The sequence below is a fragment of the Microtus pennsylvanicus genome, chromosome 2, assembly GCF_037038515.1.
Source record: "Microtus pennsylvanicus isolate mMicPen1 chromosome 2, mMicPen1.hap1, whole genome shotgun sequence".
Lineage (NCBI taxonomy): Eukaryota > Metazoa > Chordata > Mammalia > Rodentia > Cricetidae > Microtus > Microtus pennsylvanicus.
Genome location: NC_134580.1, coordinates 40545819 through 40568678, shown reverse-complemented (window position 1 = coordinate 40568678; position 22860 = coordinate 40545819). Strand labels below are relative to the sequence as shown.

Here is a 22860-nt window from a genome sequence, read left to right as displayed (position 1 = left end):
ATTGATTAAATCTCATCTTAGTATGCATGTATAAGAAAAAGACACAACATCAATAGGATTCAATATTATCTGCAGTTGCTTGGAATGGGCCTTCCATGGACAAGACTGAGTTACTAATGTATAGTCACATACAACAAAATTTCTTCTTTCTTCATGCTCTTCTCTATATCAATAACTTCCCTTTTCTCTTTATAGTGATGGGCACAGGCAAATTCTCATCCCACATAAATGAATCAAACATAAATGAATGACATAAATTACACAAAGCAGGGACCCTTAACCTGCATTCCACAAGCAGATTCCTTTGATAGAACCTAGGGGGTTCATGAGCCTTGGTGAGAAAAGTACACTTTTAAATCACTAACTTCCAATCAAAATTTAGCATCACTTTCCATCATTAATGTAACAAACTTATCCCTGATCCAATACTGTGAGCGCGTTTAATCTGAAACCAGGTATGAAGACCGTAAGGTTCACTAAAGAGAAGCTCTTGCTTGACTTCATTTCAACACTCAATTTCATAAGTACTGTTTCAGTACAATGTTTCTTCTCTAACTATACATTACATTAAACATTTTGGGTTTATTTATGCTGTGTGTATGCAACCATGTGTGTCACCGTGCGCATGTAGAGGTCAGAGGACCATTTGAAGGAATTAGCTCTTTCCTTCTACAGCGTAGGTCCTGGAGGTGCCAACAAGGCACCAGGCTTGTTGGCACATGCCTTTGGCTTCTGAGCCACCCGACCATTTGTAGCCTATGTATTCTGCTCTGTATTCCACTCCCCAGGATGCACAACAAGCTTTTCTTGTTTGCCAGTGCCCTTTCTTGCCAGGTCAGTCAACCTCATTATTACATGCCGTTTAAACTCTAGCTAAACATGCCTTCATGAAAATTCAGCGCTCTGACCCCCCAAAGACATGTGGTTTCCTTTGTCTGATGTTTAACACATTTTATGAAGACTATGCATTTCCATATCGGTTTTTTTCTACAAAGTCATAAAGTAGAAACAGCCTACTTGGCACTTCTGGATAGCTAGCATACCTCAGACATGAACTTCAGGTCGAAACGAGGCTGGGTGGATACAACTTGATAACCCATGTGACTGACCTAGGACACATAACTGCATTTTTTTTCTGGTTGCCAGATTCCTTATGAGCAAGACCTTCTATTTGCATTCACAGGGCTTATTATATGTTAAATGTGATAATGCACGGAAAGTACTTATCCCCATCTATGATACAGGAAGCCTCCACTAAGCGCTGGCTGTCATCGCTATATTGGAAAATAATCCTCTTCCCGTAGATGCATTAGAAGGCTGATGACATGTGTGGAAAAGATCAATGTAATTCCTTGGGGCATAAAGGCAGGGTTTTGTGTTTTAGTTTAAAAATATATATGAAGTGAGATGAGCTTAGGGGATTTATTCATATAGCATTTTATATTTACTTAATGCTTGTCTCCGAGCTCACTCTGCCTTGGTAAAAGCTAAAATGTAGAGATCTTAAACTTACATCAACTAAGTGAGGACAAAATTAATGACAGCCACTTTGTCCTGACCTGAAATTTCATCACAACCTCTGATCACCAGAAGGATAAGAAGAAGATCCTCTTCCGCTAGCAGTTCTGAGATTTAGGATTCATTTTCTTGGAAGCCAGATGCTTCACTGCTATTCCTGAGAGTCTGAATTGCTTTGGCCACAGTCATTTAACAGCCCACTGGTCACGGATAACACTTCAGACTGTCTCAGGAATCCAGATACACTGGCACAGAAGCCTCAGCCCCCGCACCTAAGAGGCTTACAGAATTCTTCCTCCAGCAAAGAGGATGCTCAGCTTACTTCTTAATTGGGTTGCCTGAAATCCAAGACCCTACAGGATAATGAAATGCAAAGCAAAGCTGGTAACTGAAACTCAACACTCATCTCTGCCCTTCTGCATATGGACCCCCGGTGCATACATAATCCAGGCCCTGTTCTTGGAGGAGAGTGGAGAAACTGCTGACAGCCATTTCCTTGGAAAGCAAGAGTCCCTGAATATGTGCAGACAAATAATCTCCATGCCTGGATTTGAAAAACTGGAAACAGATCAAGTGGGGATGGAAATGTAAAATCAAGGTTGTCTCTTGGAAGATACAAGTCCTGGATTCCAACATCTGATAGTAAAATCCAGGGAACTCTTGTCATGCTCAGTGTCACACAACTATCTGGTATTCAGATCTTTGATGAGCTCTGATGTCTACCTGGAGAACCTCCATCTCTTCTTACTTCTATATTACCATTACTCTCATCTGTAGTGAGATGGAAAACATGGGCCCACATCTCTCTAGGGCAGCAAGTCAGTGTGGGATACTATTAAAGCATATTCAGTTCTGCTAAAATTACTCTTAGTGCTAATGGTAAATTATATAAGTTCTGATTATCAGCACTCATTCTAATACTCATTTTCCTTCATAAAAGCAGACTTTGGGAGATGGGGCAACCCAATTCTCTAATTAGCAGAGTCTATCATCTCTAGCTCCCTTAGCTGTCTGGAGCAAAAAGACTGTCAGTTAAGCAGCCAGCCCAAACACCCCCATACCATGGCCATACATCTTGAACTGCCCATGAACTTAAACACTACATGACAACGCTCATGGTCATCCAGGGCTGTTTAAAATAGTTTATATCATAGGCCATGCCTCACAGAGGTGCTGACAAGGCAAGGCTGTGATTGGGCTAAAGCTACTGACTGTGATTATTCCAAGAATGGACTTTCAGGCTATATAAGCCAGCTGTTCCAGCTTCCTGAGCAAGTCACCAGGAGGAAGTCTCTAAGGACTGACCCGTCTGTTGTTGTCACATTTGGTCCAATGAAGGAAGGGCTTCTCGCTGTGGGCTGAGCTGGTAACACAAAGAACACAGCAGAGATAGCAGTGAGGTAGTGATGGCACAGACAGCAGGAAGATCGCGGCCAGAGCAGCACAGGCTACGAAAGCAGCAAGACAGTGAGGAGACTTCTCCCAGCTGAAGAAGACACAGATGAGTCTGAGAGCGCCAGTGTGAAGGAAAAGCTGCTGGGGTAGAGGATGGTGAGAGAGAGTAGAGAGCTGAGAACTGACGAAGAGTAAAGCAGGGAGGAGGCAGAGAAGGAAAACTGCCAGTCCTGGTCACCTACAGGGTTCCAGAGAACAGGTGAATCTTGAGGATCAAAGATTTCAAACAGACACCTCTCGGGCAGAGATATGTAACACTGGTTGCTGTCAACTCGGAAAAATCCCCATAGCTAGACCTTCCTGGAAGCTTCAACAGCCACTATAATAAAGGGATGGAGAATACTGACTTCATAGGATCACACAGGAGTGGTGACACTTGTAGGACCCAATGGTCCCAATACCAGAAGCCTCATGAATCTTCAGTATCAGAGGGTTCCACACACTGCTACTCTCATCTGCCTATTGTTCAACACTCATTGATGTCACACACCAAATACTCAGGGAAACAAGAGACATCAAAGACTAACATAGAGCTTCTCCACCATTGGCCAGCTTCTATCTGAGTAGAGGAAAAGAATTTTGTCCATATGATTGCAACAATAGAAGTCTGAATTGTCTCTCCCTCCAAATAGGTCCAAGACCTAAACTATGCCTAGGAGTGTGATTTTTACAGATGTAACCATGTTTAAGTCATTCTGGAATAGGGCAGATACTTATTCCAGTGAGTAGTATCTTTATAATAAAAATAAAATGGAGATTTGGCACAGATATACTCAGAAAATAATTCTGTGAGAAGGTAGAGGCATGGATTAGAATGTTGGAAAACTAAGAATTGCCAGTGACCACGAGAAACTAGGAAGAGAAGAACCATGCTCAAAAGTCTCTGGAGGGAGCATGGTCCGGATGACATCTTGAGGTCAGACTTATAGCCTCTTGAACTACAGTAAATTTCAGTTCTTTAAATCATTCACTCATCCAGTTCATGGTAATTTGTTATGGCTTGCTGATGACACTAATATATCTATCAGTGACAGCTGGATGGCTGAATAAGTATAGCCTTCAGACTTGTGGAACCAGGAGAGCTGTGCCAAGTTCTTCTGTCTTAAGGAATGACGAGATCATGGGGAGAGACAATACAAGAGGCATGTATAGAGAGGAACTTCTTTTTTCACATTTTCAAACACATAAAAATGGGGTTTCAATACTCTTTGAAGAACCCAGAAGAATTCAATTAGTTTCCTCCCATTGGAGAAGGATCATTAGTGTGAATGGATACTGTTCAGCATTGTTTGATGGAGTCGCTTACATTTTAATGATCACTGTCCTTATGTGATCTTCCTCCAGCTTTCCTAGAATCATGATGTCAGCAAGGCCATGACACCCACATCCCTACTGTGATGGCTGGGACAGTGTCTACTTTGTCCCAATGTTGCTCTCAAAGCCAGACTAGGTAGGGAGTATTATGAAATGTCAGGCCCAAAGTCAGCACTTCAATAAAACCAATTTATTGATTCCTCTCCAACATCTATGTCCCAACCTAATCATTATCCAGTGTAAAAGGTGTGTTATAAATAGCCATGGTGCCCCAATTGTTTCTCAGGGAAAATGGAGGCAAAGCCTCTACAAAACGCCAGGGATCACTCAGGATACACCACGTTGGCCCAAATCTCACTTCAGCACCTCTAATAATGGGCTGCTTGAGACAGTGTTGTTGGTCTGGACAGCAGGACAAAATACTAATTGTATGGGGTCATACTCAAACCTCTTGTTTTGCACTGGGTAGCAATTTTCTCATCAGCAAAACTAGGGGATTGGTTAACTGCTATCAACATTCAACTCCCCTTTCCCAATCACTGATTCTAGGGTCTGGATGGACTTTCTTGCCAACAGCATGTGTAACTGTGAGTTGAATTTCATGTGGTGATGTCAGGGGGAGACATGAAGAAAGAATGGCAGCACCGAGCTGAATGTTCTTCTTTTGCACAGCGGGTTCTGGCTCTGTGCCTGTTCGGGCCTCTATAGCCTCCTCTTCTGGCAAGGGCTTCAGCTCTGTGAGCCAAGCAAGACAGGGTAAAGGAAAACAAACAAGCAAAGGGACACCTGCAGTGACCAAGAAAGCAACTTCAAGGATTAGTTAGCACTGTGCTTGGGACCAGGACCTGTGGACGTAAACCAGCTGGGCCCAACCCCTTCTTTGTGTCTTTCTATTTACAGACACTGTACAAAGTTCTTATCTCTTTGAATCTCAGTTATTATGTATAAAATAAGGATTAAAAACAGTATTTTATTTAGATCATAGGGTGGTTGTGAGTTTTGATGTACACAGAACCCTACCTGGCAGACAATATTCATTCTTTCAAAGTTACAGCCATTACTTTAAATCCTTGATACAAAGAATAATCTTCTGCTAAATGAGAAAGACATAATCACCAGGCAAGAGAAAAGGAAGGTGTCTTGGATGATGTTTTTGTTCTTCAAAGACAAATACACATTCTGAAGGATGTTATTCAGAGTAAATTGTTTGAAAATACAAATTGAACAATAGGGTTCAAGCAAGAGGTTGTCAACATAGTTATCTTTTCTGAGCGTTTAGAACTCCTAGTTTTTATCACAAAGACACTCTAATTACCAGCAGGATGCTTGATGCCTATATGCTGAACACTTTACAAATGATGGTTAAAGTGGTGGCCAGAACATCAAATACTAGTCTCTCCCAACACACTGTAGAATAAATGAAGTTTAGTAAGGCTTAATATTGATGTTCCTTGGTGCAATTTTATTACTAAGACTTTGAAATTAATGGATGGACTTTATGACTACCATTAACGGGAGGGAGAAACACCTTATTACATCCAGGAATTTATTTTCTCTCTTCTCTCACTTCACCCAAGTGGATGTAAAGGAGTTTGTGATCCGTAGTAGTTTATTTCACTCTAACGTGTAAAAACATACAACAGGGATTGGCCAGCAGTAGTCTCTATTCTCTATGGAAAGAAATTGTCCAAGGCATGAATATATAACAAATTGGGTCAATATGTAGGGTTCCCTGTGTTTTTCTGGCTCATGAGTATTAAGTCTAAAGAGGAAAAACAAAAACATATCTTATTTTGTTATTCTGTTATTTTGTTATTTGTATATCTTACTAGCATATACAAATTAATCAATACATGGAAAGTCAGCTACGAGAGTGAACTCATCCTGGAATGATCAGAGATAAAAGATGAAAGAGAAATACGGACAGTTCTTATCCTAGTTCCCAGAGGCCTCTGAGCCTCCCTCAATGGATATGTCAGCTATTACATTTCTTTTCTAGGTTAAAGTAGTGTAAATTGACTTTATGATACTTGTATAATATAGACTTTGTCCATTCATTCATTCATTCACCCACTATCCATACTTTCATTCACTGACCTCTATCCTTCGATTTACCTATTGGTTCATTAATTTATCCATCTTATATCTACCCTCTTATTCATCTACATTTAGTAAGGCTTAATATTGATGTTCCTTGGTCCAATATTATTACTAAGACTTTGAAATCAATGGATGGACTTTATGACTATCATAGAGAATGACTGTTTTTTTTCTACTTGCTATGCATTTACCATTAATGGGAGGGGGAAATACTCTATCTTTTACTGTGTGTACATAAAGTTGACCAGATTTTCAGGTTATGTTTAGGTGACTCAGAAGTATCCAGTCTATGAGAAAAAGTAGTTAAGAAACAAGCATATTTGGCAATCATCTGTACTGTGAAGGACACTGAAACAGAATCAAAGGAAAAGACACTGACAGAGTGAGAGTCAAGAGTCAAAGAAGGTCACTTTTGGCAAGGGATATAAGGCAGAATCCCAAGAGAAACTGACAAGAGAGTCGCATGATGTCATACGAGAGGAGTTCTTGGACGATGGAGACTGCTCTAATACCAGATCATGTGTCTGCTGGCTTAACTGAGCTCACTTTGTATCTATGAACACCGAGGGAGGGCATTAACGACCTATGCTTTAGGGAAACTCCTTCCTAACAGGGTGGAAGGAGGATGAAAGCCCTACTCTGGCTATTTCTGTGTTGATGACATTGCAAGATATGTGAGCACTTCAGATCAACTCCTTGAAAGTGACATGGAGATAAAATAGATTACTATTTACCCACTCATCAAATATTTATGGGGTACATTTATATTTCAGGCATAGATTTAGCTTCAATACTGATGTGTGTGTGCGTAATATAATCTATATATGCATACTTATATGCTTTATTATCAAAGTTCTGAATCCCAACCAAGGGCATCACAATGGATGTATTCAAACCAGATGGGAAGAGATGGGAGGAGCCAACTGCTTCCAATTTTTTAAGAGATATGTAGCATGGCATACCAAGTGTTCATCTATCTGTGAGCCTGTCACGTGAGTTGTCTCTTTACATTTGGGTTAATCACAGAATTGTACACACCAAGAAAGAAGCATAATATTATCAGAGGCAACCATTCGGTCAACTATATGAACTCAACTGGGCTTATGTTCTACATGCAAGTCCACGTGAATCAAAACAATCAAGAAAGCCCTAAATAATCATTTTGTAAGCAGGCAAGAATGTGAGTCCCCACCAATAAGCTGACTAAATGATTCCCCTTCTTACCCTCAAGACTATATCTGGATCTGGAAAGGAACAGGAAACATAGCTGTTTTTCTCAAGTTGTCAAACCAACCTGTGGGCTGTTGGTTCGAGGAGGAGGCAATAGAATGAACTTCAGATATCACCCTGACTATATGGAGGTAACCATAAAGTAAGAGTGGAAGGAAAGCCAGTAAGCAGGAGTAAACTTTCATTTAAAGCATTGGCTTATGTTTGAGCATTTCATTGTCATCTTGTACCCTTCCTTCTTGGATGAAGGAACTGAATTCACCCTTTCTCAAGATCCTTGTCTACTACTCCAGGCTGTGTGTTCATACTTGCCCCCCTCATCTCCCTCACCAGTCTACCAGCCCTACCTGACGACTATTCAAACAGTGGATATAGAGGATTGAAAGGCTTCTATCACCAACTATAATCTTCTCTGAGGAGGATGAGCCATCAAACACCTAAGTCCAAACCTAAAAAAATTAGGGATAGATTTTCCTTTGCACCCTTTGACAGAGAGGAGAGTTTTTGCAAAGGCACAAACATGTTGGTAACTGTCTTTCAAAGAACCTCTTTTCTATACTCAGAGAAACACTCTTAGAAAAGACTCACATGCACCTATTTGGTTCCCAATTAAATCAAAACCAGAAAATCCAATGCATATTTGGAATAACGTATAGTACTTCTAACCGGTCACCTACAGTTAACTGCAGTTCAAAAATGCTACGTAGAAAGCTACAGAAAACACCCCATATGCTTAAACCAAGTACTGCTCTGAGTAGTGTGTTGGCATCTCATAACATTTCACACTATTTTGTCAAAGTAAATCACCTTGCTTTATAACCTAGAACAGGGTCCAGATGTTGGGCATTTTCTACAGAGGGGTAAGAAGTTGATGAAAGTAGTCCTACATAACCCTGAACCTCTTCTTACCTCTGTGGCAGTACACATGACTTACTAGAAGCCCTCATGGTTATGGGGATCATGAATTCCAATCTGTGTTTGTTTTCTGAAGTGTCATCTGTAATGTGAGCCCAAGAAGCAAATGGAGAAAAGTACAATGGCAAACTTTTAAAAATATGTGCATGAAAGTTTTGCCTTCATGTATGTCTATGGGAGGGTGTCAGATGTTGGAGTCACAAAGAGTTGCTAGCTGACATTTGGGTGTTGGGAACTGAATCCTGGTCTTTGAAAGAGTAATCAGTACCCTTGACCACTGAGTCATCTCTCCAGCACCAGTGGCAAAGATTTTCAGATTTAGATCTGACTTAAAATTTTGGTTTTGCTGCCAAATTGTATGAATCTGAAGGGATAGGAGAACCTTTCTGAGTCTCAGTCTACTTATCTCCAAAGGAGAATAATAGGGCTTATCTCACGTGATAATTGTAAGGATCAAGTGTGATAACCTGCTCAGAGCCTAGCTCGAGGAGACAGACATTCACTATGCAGCTGTTGATATTATTCATATTAAGTTGTTCTTAACTTAATATGGCATGAAAACAGCAGAGGAATCTGTGTTCAGCAACAGAGTGAGCATCAAAGACTAGCTATGACCAACATCGTTATCTAGCAGTTTTCCCCCATGCGGAACTGAACCCTTTCCCCCAAACAATGGTGAAAGGAAGGGCTTCATAATCAGAAATGTACCTGGCTGCTGCTTCCAGCTGTTCTTTCCTATGGAAGGGGGAGAAAAAGAAAAAAATGTAAATGACATGAAATGGTTGCCTCTTGCCCCCACAGTCTGCCTCAGTATCACTCAGAAGGTAGAACAGGACAAATGGAATCAAGAAATATTCTGGAACAAGATGGTGGGTGTGGAAGGGAACCAAAGTATGAGGCAGGTTTTGCCATGTGCCCCATGCTCCTGCCACCACCATTTGGTCCTGTTGCTAATTCATTGAGAAAACAGGTGAGTGCCTACTCAACCCCAGGATTCATTGCTTGGCTCATAAGACTTCTTTTGTGGTAGAGACGGATCAGGAAATCAAGACTGCCAAAAGCAGTTGCTGCTCTCCCACCCCTCCCTGCCATCGTGGTCAAGAGCATTACCACTGTGCGTGGTGACTGGACAGAAAATGGTTTCATGACTCTTCTCTTACCAGATACTATTTTAAGTGTTATTTATGGATCTGTCAATTAATCCTTATAATAACTCTAAGAGGTAAATACCATTATATCATTTTTCTGTTGAGAAGGTAGAGGGACAAATAAATTTAATAAATTGCCTGTGTTCTCAGACATGAAGCAGTAGAGTTCGGATCCCAACCCAGGCAGAGTATCTCCAGAGAAAGCCCTATAGTGACAGGGCCAGTGAACATGCTGGCGACATATTCCCCACTCTGAGTCTTTGCTCAGTTTTGCCTAGAATCCCCTACCCATTTTCTCTACTTGGAGCAGTCTTGCTCATCCAACAAGTCCACTGGGTTGGGCCTCAATTCAGACAGGGTGTTCTCGCTATGGTGTTACTCACAGTGAGTGGTTTCCTAAGACTATAATTTCAGAGATCAGTGTCTTTCTTTCCCTTTTGCTCGACTTGGATTCATAGACATCACCAGGGCAGACTTAATCACCATTGACTGAATCATAACCTGCCATGAATCAGGTATCAAGACAGATACTGTCATGCACCTTACTTAGTTTCAGAACCAACCCCTTCAGAAACAGGCATTGTTTAGACAAATAAGCCTTGACCCAACCTGTGGGATGCAGGTGAGGGTGTATCAGAGCATCACGTACTTCTCCCTAAAATAGCCATTTCTTCCCAGACACACTATGGAAGAGAAAGAGCTTTGGGCGGAAGAACTTGGCTCCAATCTTTCTTCCAGCATGTACTTGCTAAATCATATTAAGAATTAGCAGGGTGTTTTGTCTCTTCACTTACAAAAATGGCCACAGGGATGGAGAAAGAGAGGACCATGAGAAACCACAAACAAAGACATGATTTCTTTCTGACATAACAAAATTGCTCCGGAGTTAGTGTGTTGAATGATGCCAGACTTTGAGAATATAGTCAGAATAATTATACTGTCCTATCCTCTTTTAGGTAGTGAAATATATCTCAATAAAATTATTATTAAAGAAGGAGTAAATGAAAGGGAAAAATCTTTTGGGAGGTAGGTGAGGACACATTAGTGTACCTGCTTTTTTTCTCTGTCATTAGCATATGGTGTGGGTTGGTATTCAGGGACATTCTTTTCCCAAAGGACTGCCTCATTTCAGAGTGGTTGCTAAGTGAGTTTCTCTAGTGACTTTGTACTTTGTCCTTGAAAAACAAAACGAGAAAGAAATGTTCCCTCTTAGTTTAAAAGCCATTCCCATATCACAGCAGCTGTCTGCAGCATAATGTAGCCTTCAAGTGTCTGACAGCCAGGACAATGTTGTATTTGTAATAAATCAACCAAAAAGAATAGGCCCATTGCCAAGGCCTTGGGATGCACAGCTAATGAAATTCATCGTGGCTCTACATTTGGTCTGGGTACACATGTTCTTGGATTTGAGTCCAAGGTCATTCTGTTATTTTAAAGGGGGATACTGGCCCATTTTAGGAAGGCTCTGATTTATGATGTCCCTGCTCCTAATCAATAATAGCAGCAGTAGAGTTTTAGAAACACAATTAGCAACATCTGAGTAAGTTTAATTAAGTTAGAAGATACAGTGAGTAACTCAAACTTATCCTTTAATTATTCATCTATTGCCTCTCCCACAAGTCATCGGTCCCCTTTATCGTTTTTATACCCTCTCTTTCTCCTCCCTTCTTAGCACTTTTTGCCTTGGCTCATGCCATCAGGCCTTCCTGAGAAGTGAACACCCAATGAATGTGAGGAAGGAAGGGGTTTGTGGGGCTGGACTTGGTGTTCTCGAAGGTCATGGTCAGGTTTCACATTTTTATGCTACTAATATTTACTGATTATAAAGGTTTTAAATAAAGCAATGGAGCACATAAATCCAGATCCTTTCTATTCCCTTAAATCTTTTTAAATAGATTGATAAATTAGTGTGTGTGTGTGTGTGTGTGTGTAAACATGCACATGTATGTGGAAGTCAGTTCTTTCCTTCTACCTGGGTATTACACTCAGGTCATCAGGCTTAGTAATAAATGCCTTTAGTCACTGAGCCATCTTGTTGGCTAAACTTCCTTAAATCCTTAGTACAATATGGTGGTGAGAGTGGATGGATCAATAGAGGCCGTGTATTCATAAACCAGTCATAGATCTTATACTGGGCGTGTGAGAGAGTTGCATAGGTGTTGGGAGAGGCACTTACCTACTGTTAGGTTGTTCACTGAAATGGCAGGTACTTGTTTATGGAGCATCCTTCAGTAAGCATATCTCAGAGTGGACCCTATCCATGGATAAGCTAACTGGGCCTCTACCTTCTCTCCTAAGTCAGGGGTTCTAAAAGTCTAGCACCTGTCTATATCCAGAACTCTAGACTCAGTCCATGACATCAAAACACTGAAAAGGAAGAGCCTGCTTTAGAATCAGACAGCAGGAAAGACTACCAAAATGTCCACTAACTCCGAGTCCTAGGTCACTGACTGGGAAGTAGAACCTGATACCATCCACCATTCATCCTGCTACTCTGTTCACAATGAACCCTTATGATAGAATGAAACCACGGTTCCTGGTCAAGATGGGTTTGCCACAATTTTTTTTATCATTGCTGAAGGTGTATGTTGGCTCTCTGTGTTCAAAACAATGCCTCCAACTCTAATGCATCCCTACATTTGTGAACACTGACTCATCTCAGAGGACCTGTGAGGATGAAATGAGACACGGACTTGGATATTTGGAATGCAGTGGATGTCACTGCATGTTAAGCTCCTTCCTCTTACGCTAGCTGTGGGAAGAGGCTATTCACCTCCATGGGCCTTTAGTTCAGTTTTCCAACTGTGAGACCATGAAATACCATTAATAGGTTTCCAAAGGATCTTAGGTCACCTTTGCCCTTATTCCCTCTGTTGAAGTGGTCTGTGAGTGTATGCTATGGCCAGTGAAGGAATCATCACACCGTTGGATAGCTGATTGTGCTGGCTTCAATTTCTTCTGTCCCCTGACTGTTCATACAGCTATTTCCTAGTGCCATGCTGTTTACCTCCAGCTGTTCACTGGGGCATCTAGAAGGTTTTGAAAACTAGAGATGTCTGGTTTTACTTCTGAGGATTCAGACTTAAATAGGTCAAGCATGTCTGAATATCAAGGTTTTGTTGTTTTGTTAGTTTGTTTCAAGATTTCCAATGATATTAATATGTGGTTCATATTAGGGACCATTCTGCATTGCCTTGGAAGATACTCTCTAGCAAACCATGAGACCATGACACCAAGAACAGACTGTAGTAGAGGAAGTCAGACATACTCTGAGTACTCAGACAAATGACTACTTGCCTGAAAAATGGGAAAGAGACAACTGATTCATAAAATCTCCAGGTTGCCACTAGATCAATCCTATTGGGGTTGGTAGCATAATATCTCCAGGCAGCCTGAGGAGGAGAGAAAAGGAAACAGAATGACATGGGTACCACACGAAACATTCACACAATAACCTATGTCATCTAAACAACTTTTAAGCTCTTGACTCCTAAGAGTTTGAATGTCCATCTAGTAAGGATTCAGAGAAGCAGAGGTTCTGATAGTTTCTTTGTAAAAACAAAAACTTGACCATCTTAGAACTACAGTTGGTGCTGTGGTGAGCTGGGACACGGAGAGACGAATTGGGATAGAGAGAAGAGGGTAGGAAAATCCCTGAAAGGAATGCTGACTATTCTTCCCAGAGAGCTCCTTGAGACATCATATAAGAAAATAAAGTCTTTGTGCTATTTCTGAGTTTCAGAGAGCTTGGGAGGTGGCTCTCATAGACTAACCTCCTGGATGCCCTGATAGCCTGGGGTTTAAGGACATAAAGGAATAAGCAGACTTTGAATCTTGAGATTGGCTTAGAGAGCAGACTATGCTGAATGCTACCTGCTGCGTCAGTTCCATAGACCCACAGAAGTACCTAATGCAATGGATATAAGCTCTGGGTGAATGGCAATGCTCTCAGCACTCAGTAAGGCATGGGGGTTACACTAATTTCCTATTTACTAAGCCCCCTACTCCCAACAGCCCATGCAATCAAGATACAGACTTCCCTTGATGTCTAATAGGGAGTAATTATTCCTGTTTTATTCCTCTATTATTCTTCCTCCAATCTATGGTTGGAGGAGTAATGGTGGTGGATGGAACCAAGTATCCAACATCTCCTGTACAATGATTGTTGAGGGGTTGGGACAACCTGTGACATATTCAATAGCCTATACGCTTTTGGTCCCCCCCCTTCCATGACCTCATTGGCTCTGACAGACAGGAGTGAATCACAGTACTCCTCGTAGCTCACAGAGTACTGAATTGTTAGCTATCTATTTTCTGTGGGTCACTGGATCAATTCTAGGATGGGAAGAAGAAGGCTAAGGAAAGTCACAGGTCTAAGCCAAATTCTTCACTCCAAGATTATCGGGGGAAAAAAAAACAAGTGGTTTCACCCTTGAGCGCTTAGAGTACTTGAGTGTCTTAGAATTTGGGTGGAAATGGTGAGGCTTTGACTGCCAACACGCAAAGACTGTGTAGTGATGATGACTGTAGCCAATCACAAAGGAGCAAATGCAAATTGGTTCTTTCCTATCTAGGTATATGCTTTTGGACTTTCTTTTTCTTTCTCTGTCTCTATCTTGCTCTCTGTCTCTCTGTCTCTGTCTCTCCACCCCCCCCTCACACACACACACTCACATCCCTGGAACCATCTTTGTTCAGTACCAGGCACACAGACCTGGATGAGTTCGGCAGCTGGCTTCCTTCTCTTCTCAAAGTGCTTCTGACGGTGCTGCTCCTGTACCTTGAGTGCCAGCCCTGAGCCAAGGATGCCCTACAAGGAGACATCAAACCAGTGTCAGCTGCACCAGGTTCGGTATCCCAGCCTCATTTCTGGGGGAGCAGAGAATGCAGGGTTCAATGACACTCTGAAGCCTGTGCTGTCATTTGAACTAAAATGTTCACCCACAAACTCATGTATTTGAAAACTTGGTCCTTAGCTGGTGGCCCTTTAGGAAGGTTGTGGAACCTAAACGAGCCTTACTGGAGGAATTAAGTCAATAGACGTGGGGTCCAGGTGTTTTGCAGCCTGGCCATATGGCTTGTTCAGTCTGCTTTCTAACTGCTCATGTGATGTGACCAGTTCCTTCCCTTTCCTGCCACCACATCTTCCTTGCCACACTAAACTGTATCCCCTGAAATTGTAAGCAAAACAAACAAACAAACAAACAAAAAACCCAAAACAACTTCCCTTACATTGCTTTTCACCAGGGATTTCGTAACAACACAAGGGGTTTTGCAACTCCATTTAGTGCAATACTAGATGGTTGTAAAGGGAGAAAGCCTCTTTTCTTTTCCTGGAGTAGGGAGTCTGGTTAAGTGAAACCAGCCTAAAGCCAAAAATGTCTGGCTTCCAATCTGATAGACAGAGTCCAGCTGTGAGCCTGGGCTCATCTGTTCTCTGTCTTTCATAGGCCCTTTGGTTAAGAGTACATACTTCAAAATGATCTCAGGAAAAACCTAGATGATAAATAGGAATTGCTCCAGGAAGGGATGCGACACAGAATATGATATGATAATTGAATTTTAAAATATTTTAGCTGTTTGAATTGTCCCTGGGTGGGGCATGTACTATAGGCAGAGTTTCCAAGAATTGAATCTGCTTTGATTTCTAGGTCAGATACCCATGTGGACTAAGTAGATAGACACATGCATTTAATATGAAAGAGAAATAGAGATGACACAGTACCCAGCCCATTCTGGGACACTTTCTGAGATGAGAAAACAAGTTTAAGAAGACCATAGAAAAAGATGACTAGCAGAGGAAAACACGTTTAAGTTGGCTAATATAGGAAAAAGAAATTCTTCAGGAAAGGAGTGGGGGTGGAGGAGCAGCAGAGGGGTTGTGGTTTGAGAATGCTGTCTTCAAGCTGCATAACAACTAGGCAGGCTTTAGAACTGGCCTGGACTGAGGTTCCTGACTCCCCATCCCAGGAACGTTTGAAGTTTGAAATGAAATTTATGCCCTGGAAATGCTGAAGCATGCATGGGCAGCCCGTATATGGCGGTTCTGTTGAATTTGTTCATATTGGATTTCATGGTCTAAGTTGATAAAGAGCAGGTCTCTTCCTCAAGAGGGCACCAGATCTTATTACGGATGGTTGGGAGCCACCATATGGTTGCTGGGAATTGAACTCAGGATCTTTGGAAGAGCAGGCAGTGCTCTTAGCCACTGAGCCATCTCTCCAGCTCCCCAGGAATGTCTACTAACCTTTCATTGAGCCTCAGTTTTTAACTCATACTATTGGAATGAAGACTAAACGAGATGATGCCAGGAAACACTTGACATGATTTGGGCACACGCTGATTCCAATGAGAGCCTTCTATTTTCACCCTCATTACACCATTTCAGGGGGATCTCTCAAAAGTCAAGAACTACTCTCTTGAGAGAAATGAAAATATTCAAAAATTTAAGGCAGCAAGTGTTAGGCCAAAGAAAGTATATTCATATGTGCTTTGTGTAAGGTTTTGGCTATCAACAGACAAAGACAGAACCCTTGGTCCCAAAGATATCAGTCTTTGAGAACAGACAGAGATGTAAATCTGCAAACGCACATGGAGTCAGACTAGCAGGGATACTGACTCAGCCTAGAGATAGCACTACTGGTTCCTGACCTTAGAAAACAAGGGGGCATTTGAAGGCACCACTCCAGGGGTAAGGCAGCAACACAAGCCACATGGGGGAGGGGTGAGACAAGCCATGCCTGAGGTAACAGCTGATGAAATGATAGGATGTGGAGCCAAGGATACAAAAGGGTGAAATCTGAGGCCGGGAATTTGAGCTGGGTCGAGGCAGTAAGGGGAACTTCCTGTTGCACACTAAGAGAACTTACTGCTGGAAGGGCAAAAAAGGAGACGCCGATTAAGGAAAAGGTGGCAGCAATCAGACGTCCTTCCCAGGTTTTAGGTGTCTTGTCTCCGTAGCCGATGGTGGCCAGTGTGATCTGAAAAGGAGAAGAGCTCAAACTGGGTGTTCCCAGGTTGGGGACATCAGTGACAGTGCATAGAGCTCTGCATCAACCTCTGTGCTCTGTCTCTTCTCCCTGTCTCTATCTCGTGTGTGTGTGTGTGTCTGTGTGTATACAGTTGCTTCTCTATCACCTTGGGTTCTACATCTTTCGATTTAACCAACTATGCTTCAAAATATCTGCATAAAAAACAAATGATAGCATAATAAAAATAATGCAAATAAGAACTACAGCCCATCATCCATTTACACAGTATTTATAGGTCATTAGACCCTAAAATTAATTTACAGATGATTTAAACACATAGGAGGATGTGTGTGGTTGGTATGGAAATGTTAACAATGTTTTCTGGAAGGGACGAGCATCTATATATTTTGACATTTTCAGAGAAGTGGAAGAAATTGAAGTCAATTTCCTGTTACACCGAGGAATGCCTGTATTTGTGAATGTATGGATTTAAGCACAGCCATGTTATGAGTTGTGTTTGTGAGTGTATGTCATCATGTGTACATGGCTCTCTGTCCATGTGTCTGTCCTGAGTAGTAGATTTCAGTGTGTGATTATGTTTGTATCAAGACCCAGTTCTCTTCTATATGTGTCTTCAGGTCTGTATATAATGCATGTACCTAATACTGTACCTGTTTGTGTCCCATGGCTTGGCTAATGACTGCCCATGACTAAGGAGGCCAGGTCCCAGGAAACCATGCAAATAAACTCTTCTGAGCTCTAGTCTCTTCGAGCTCTACAGAAAACTGCTCTAGGTACCTTCATCATCAGTAGAAGTTTCCTGTCTCCTCTCTGTAGATTTGGAAGTGAAAGTGGTCCACCTTCGGATGCCAAAGGAAGCTGACTGAGTTTGCCCCTGCTCTGCCTTTCACCTCGTCGTGCATCTAGCAGTCAAGTTTCCAAGTAACCTCACCGGGGCTGCCTTTCAATGAAAGTGACTCACCAGGCCCCACCACAGGGCATCTGCATAGGTCTCAAACTCCTCTTTCATTTCCTCTCCTTGTGCGTCCACCTCTGGCACATCCTTCTCCACCAGGTAGACAAGAAATGAAGAAAGGATGAGTGTCAGGAAGCCGATGTACCAGGCAGTGATGAGTTCCTGGAACAGTGAGCAGCAGAGGGAATCAGTAGGAAGCCCTCAGGGGGTAGCCTGAGCTAGGCAGTCTGGAACAGGACTGCGTGTTTACCAGCTTTCCTTTCTGAGTCTCATCTCTCAGCAGTGGAAAACAGGACCAAGATTACAAACATTTCCATCAGCGACTAGACTGTTGCAGGCCCTGGGAGAAAAGGAAGACTCCATGGTAGGTGACCTGATGTCACAACTCAGAAGGCTTCATGGGAAGGTAAGTAACCAGGAAAACTGGTTATTGCCATAGACAAGCTCAGAGTTGTTCGGCGGTCTTTATGTGTTACAGAATTGCAATGAGCAGGGCAAAAGCTCACCTCCATGTATAAATTAGCAGCCAAGGACAGTGACAAAGCCACAGACAGGGACATATTCCTGCCAAGGTTTCACTGTATGATCCAAGGGAGAACTACACTCTATTATCTATGTATAATATCCTAATTTTCAAAATTAAAAAAAAAAAACTAGACCAAAGGGGCCTGGAGTTATCCTGGATACCAATGGTGGAATTCAGAAGAAAAAAAAAAACCACTTATATTTTGAGTGATCTTACATATTAGAATCTATGAAAAGTAACACATAAGAGATATATGAGATCTGTGATTTCATGGGTGCTGTTACACAGTAAGCTGTAAACAAGACAAGTGATTAAAAGGAAACACTAATGCAAGGAGAACAGAGAGGGCAAAGACAAGCCAACCACTGGAGTTTCCAAAGCCCTGGATGGATGCAAATGATTCCTGGGGGTCTTTGATGCTTTAAGTGCTCTGATGCTCTCCCATCAAGGCTAGCATGGTAGAGTGGGTGAGGAGAAGTAACATCTGTGGGTGAGCAGTTTGTGTTCCTCCTGAAGCATCTCAGAGAGCTGTTGTTGGCAGAGCTGTCCTTCCCATGGCGGTCCACGGCCAGCCTGCTGCCCTAGGTCATAGAGTCTCACTGACTGGGTTGTCTCTCTTATCGCCTTGGCTCACATAGTCCCTGCTGACCATACTACCCTTGTCCCAAGGGCCCAGAGAAGAGCTCCTACTCAGCTACATTCACCTGCAACCTACATAATGGTATTTTCCAGGACAATTTTACTGCATTAGAGAGAGTACTGTGATCTGAATGGGAACTACCCTCCATAGGTTCAGGTCTGGGACACCTCCCTCCTGGCTGGTGGTGCTAATTTGGGAAGCTATGGAAACTTTAGGAGGCAGGACTTAGCTGACTGAAATAGGTCGCTAAGGGTGGGACTTTGAAAGTCTTCCTTGGTTCCAGATTCTGGGGTCTTAACCTCCACTTCCTGCTGTGATGTGAGTAGCCTTCACCACACAGCCCTGCTGCCACAGCCTCAGGGGCTCTGCCAAACCTTCTTCACAATGGTGCACTGAAACTCTGACAGGGTACATCAAAATGCATCTTTCCTTCCTCTCTGTTTCTCTCAGGCGTTGTGTAACATCAGTGTCAGGGTAACAGGGAGAGTTCAGTGGTGCCCTCATAGCTTCGGTGGTTTTCAATCCGTCTGCTTTGCTAACGCTGTTAGGTTTCTCGGCTCACAGCCTTGGCTTCCCCACAGCATCCTATGCACACTGCACTCGTGTAAGTTCACACACGCAACGCAGGAGGTTCTCCTCTGAGTGTCTGCCCCGAAGCAGATAGGAGAGCGGAAAGAGAGTTGCATGTTCCTTCCCCAGGGGCTGGCTAAACACCTGCCTCTTGCTTTGCAGGCTACAGCAAGGAACCTTTGCCCTCCTGCAAGCTGGAAGTCTCATTGGTGGATTCTTTAGAAACAGCTGCTTGATCCTGTGCAGTATGCAGATCCATCAGCTGTGCTGGGTTAAAACACGGTGTACTGGTTGACACTGGCAGTTAAAGTGGGCTCTTCAAGGGAACCCTGACTTTATCTAATTTTTGCCTGCAGCTCTGTGGCAGAGCCTGTTCCCCCACATGCCAAGGATCTTAGCACGTAGCCTTGGGATCAAGAGACCCGTGTCCAGGGGCTGGAGAGATGGCTCAGAGGTTAAGAGCACTGACTGCTCTTCCGGAGGTCCTGAGTTCAATTCCCAGCAACCACATGGTGGCTCACAACTATCTGTACTGAGATCTGGCGCCCTCCTCTGGCGTGCGGGCATACATCGAGGCAGAATGTTGTATACATAATAAATAAATAAACCTTAAAAAAAAAAAGAGAGAGAGACCCGTGTCCAGTCAGTGTTGGGAAGCAAGAGAGCAAATCCTTTCTCGTTTTTAAAAATGCTCTCTGTAGGATCTGTGAGGCCTTCCTTTCCTGGCTCAGTTGCCTGACACGTGAGACCTAGTTAGCATACCTGACGCTAGAAGCAGGAACCAGCATTATGCATTAGGGTTGGTAGAGACCCTGCGGCATATGTGTCCTGGAAGTATCGTTTAGCCTGTCCTAACTATAGGATCAACTTGAAAAGTCTAACCCTAGCCATACAGGCTTCCATCTCTATATTTCTGAGTGTCAGAGGAGTCAAGCACAGAACTTTGCCCAGAGTGCAAAGAACAAATTTTAAAAGACCCCAAAGTGACACGGAGTTCAGATCAAAATTAGTCTGTGCAACTCCCAAACCTTCCCCTGCTGTCCATGTTACCTTGTGTGAGCTCTCTACCCTTGAAACCACAGGGAGCTACAGGCATTACCTTCGAGCTGTTGAATCCTCAGTGGTCATCCCCACTTCAGAAACTAGGAAACGGAAGGTGAGTGATTTCGCCAGTTATTTGCATATCGTGGAGTTGAGACCTAAGCCCAGGTCTGCCTGTGGTTCACATCTTCCCTGGACCACACTTACATAAACTTCTCCTCCCACTTCCTCCTCTTTCTCTTTGTTGTTATCATTACTATGGTCAGTGTTGGAAGCATGACTACCCTCAGGGACACTATAGGAAGAGGTGACATAGAAAAGTACAGGTAGGAGAGAAGCCTGCGTCGCATCGTAGCTTCTCCGGCACACTTACTTTGCTGTGGGCACAGATAGCTGAGCCTAGGAGCTTCCAGGTGCCGCCCCTCCTGTCCATCCGCAGCATGCGCAGGATCTGCAGGAAGCGCAGGCTTCGCAGGGAGGTGGCCAGGACATTGCCCTGGTTTCCCACGGCAACCACTGGCACAGAGGCAATCAGCACGAAGATGTCTGGGAAAGAGGACAGACCGTGGTAGAAAACAGGGAGGAGGCCACGAGGAGAAAAGACACCATCCCAAGCACTCGCTGTGTAGGGGCGGATGAACACCTGTCAAGCAGGGACTGACCTAAGCGGTTGTGTTGAATTTGACACCAATCACCAGTAATGGATTCTGCTGTGAGTGATGAGAAACAGAAACTCTGAGCACAAATGACATCCCAGGAGTTAAGCAAAGACTCCCATTAGACTTCAGCTCTGGTTCTAGACTCAGAGGTACAGTTTCTCAAAGTCCCTTGTGTGGCACCTGGCACTTGACATCAGATGAGTTGTGGAGGAGAGGGAATTGGGGGTTGCTTGGGATAAAGAAGAAAAGCCAGATTTTTAGAGACTGTTTTCAGGTGTTTTTTTTTTCCTGAGTAAACAGGACATGAGATGGGAACTTGGCTGTGATTTATTGAGTGATTAGTGAAGGGGAACCGGATTCTTCCAGAACTGTTATATTGGGGTGGTATGGTGGTTTGAATGAGAATGGACCCTCACATGCTCATATATTTGATTGCTTGGCCCCAGTTAGAAGAACTGTTTGGGAAGGGTTAGGAAGTGTGGTCAGAGAAGCTGTGGCCTTGTTGGAGGGGGTGTGCCACTGGGGGAAGGGGGCTTTGAGGTTTCCAAAGCCCACACGAGGCCCAATTGCGCTCTCTGTCTCTGTCTCTCTCTGACAGCTGCCTGCATATCAGGACGTAAGCTCTTAGCTACTGCTCTAGCACCACGCACATCACAGTGCTCCAGACCACAGAGGATATGGACTAACCTTCGGAAACAATAAGCCAGCCCTAGCTAAATGCTTTCTTTAACAAGTTGTCTTGGTCATAGTGTTTCATCACAGCGATAGAATGACAACTAAGACTGGTGGAATCTGCGGCTCACCAATTATGAGACTGGAAGGACTCAGTTTTGTGAACTTTGGTGTCTATCTCTGTAACACAGGTAAAATGTGGTTGGAGAGAAGGACACTCTCAATTATCAATGCAGTGGTACTTCCTATCCCTGATGGCCTGGAAGACACTGGTGATTACAGCTATAGGGAGTGACTGAGTGTGCTACTAGTCTAGGTACTGGGAACACAAACTACATGGTGCTCTGTGGCTTCCTTAGAACCCAAAGCTAGGAACCCCAGTCCCCAACCACTGAGATTCACTACCCTTATCACATCCCAAGGAACATTCCCAGGAGATGGAGTTCCAACACCATCTGCATTCATACAACTTCCTTATAGAAACAGTGCAGGAAAGGACTGAGGCCACCACCAGACTCCATTGCCAAGGCTTACCCAACATGCACAGGGGCTTCCTGGCAAACTTCAGCCGTCCGCGCCAGCCTTTGTATCGACAGCAACATCCGGCAGCCCAGATCCTCAAAGCAAACTCGGCTCCAAAGATGAAAATAGCAAATGTTTCCTGCACGAAAGAGCATATGGAGTGGGGTTACCCAGTACCCAGTGTCAGGACTTCTATGATCAGAGGACCTGGGTTTCTGCTGCTGCTGCTGCTGCTGCTGCTGCTCTGGTGGTGAATGTGTTGGGGCCAGAGAAGGGAGAAGGACAGGTGGGCCACCTCCATCCAGTCTTCTTCTCAGCATGTTAACTATCCATGCCGAGCTAACCCATGTCTGTTTCTTTTCTGAAGATTCCATCCCAACCAATTATTTTGAAAGTCTCTTGAATTTATTAAAAATCCCGAAGGGGTAAGGTCAAACACAATCTGCCAATCTTCTCCAGGATGCTCAGACACTGGCATGACCAGCCGGCCAATGTTGCTCACCTTAGCTTTGGGGTCAGTCATCACCTCAAGAATTTCTTAGTATTATCCTTAGTGTTTACGTTTTTGAGAAATGAAAGGGGGCTCAGGGTTTAGGATGGAGT

The 22860-nt window shown here is 43.3% G+C and overlaps 1 protein-coding gene across 1 annotated transcript in view; it reads right to left on the bottom strand.

Moving 5' to 3' along the window:
* Kcnq3 (potassium voltage-gated channel subfamily Q member 3) overlaps positions 1-22860 on the bottom strand; it is a 264433-nt gene that overhangs the window by 12022 nt on the left and 229551 nt on the right. Inside the window, exons 3-9 of the mRNA XM_075960899.1 lie at positions 22270-22396; positions 20778-20950; positions 17634-17789; positions 16550-16660; positions 14395-14490; positions 12978-13072; positions 9241-9267 (exon numbers count right to left, since the gene is read on the bottom strand). Coding sequence (XP_075817014.1) covers positions 9241-9267; positions 12978-13072; positions 14395-14490; positions 16550-16660; positions 17634-17789; positions 20778-20950; positions 22270-22396 — 785 coding nt within the window. The remainder of the gene's footprint in view (positions 1-9240; positions 9268-12977; positions 13073-14394; positions 14491-16549; positions 16661-17633; positions 17790-20777; positions 20951-22269; positions 22397-22860) is intronic.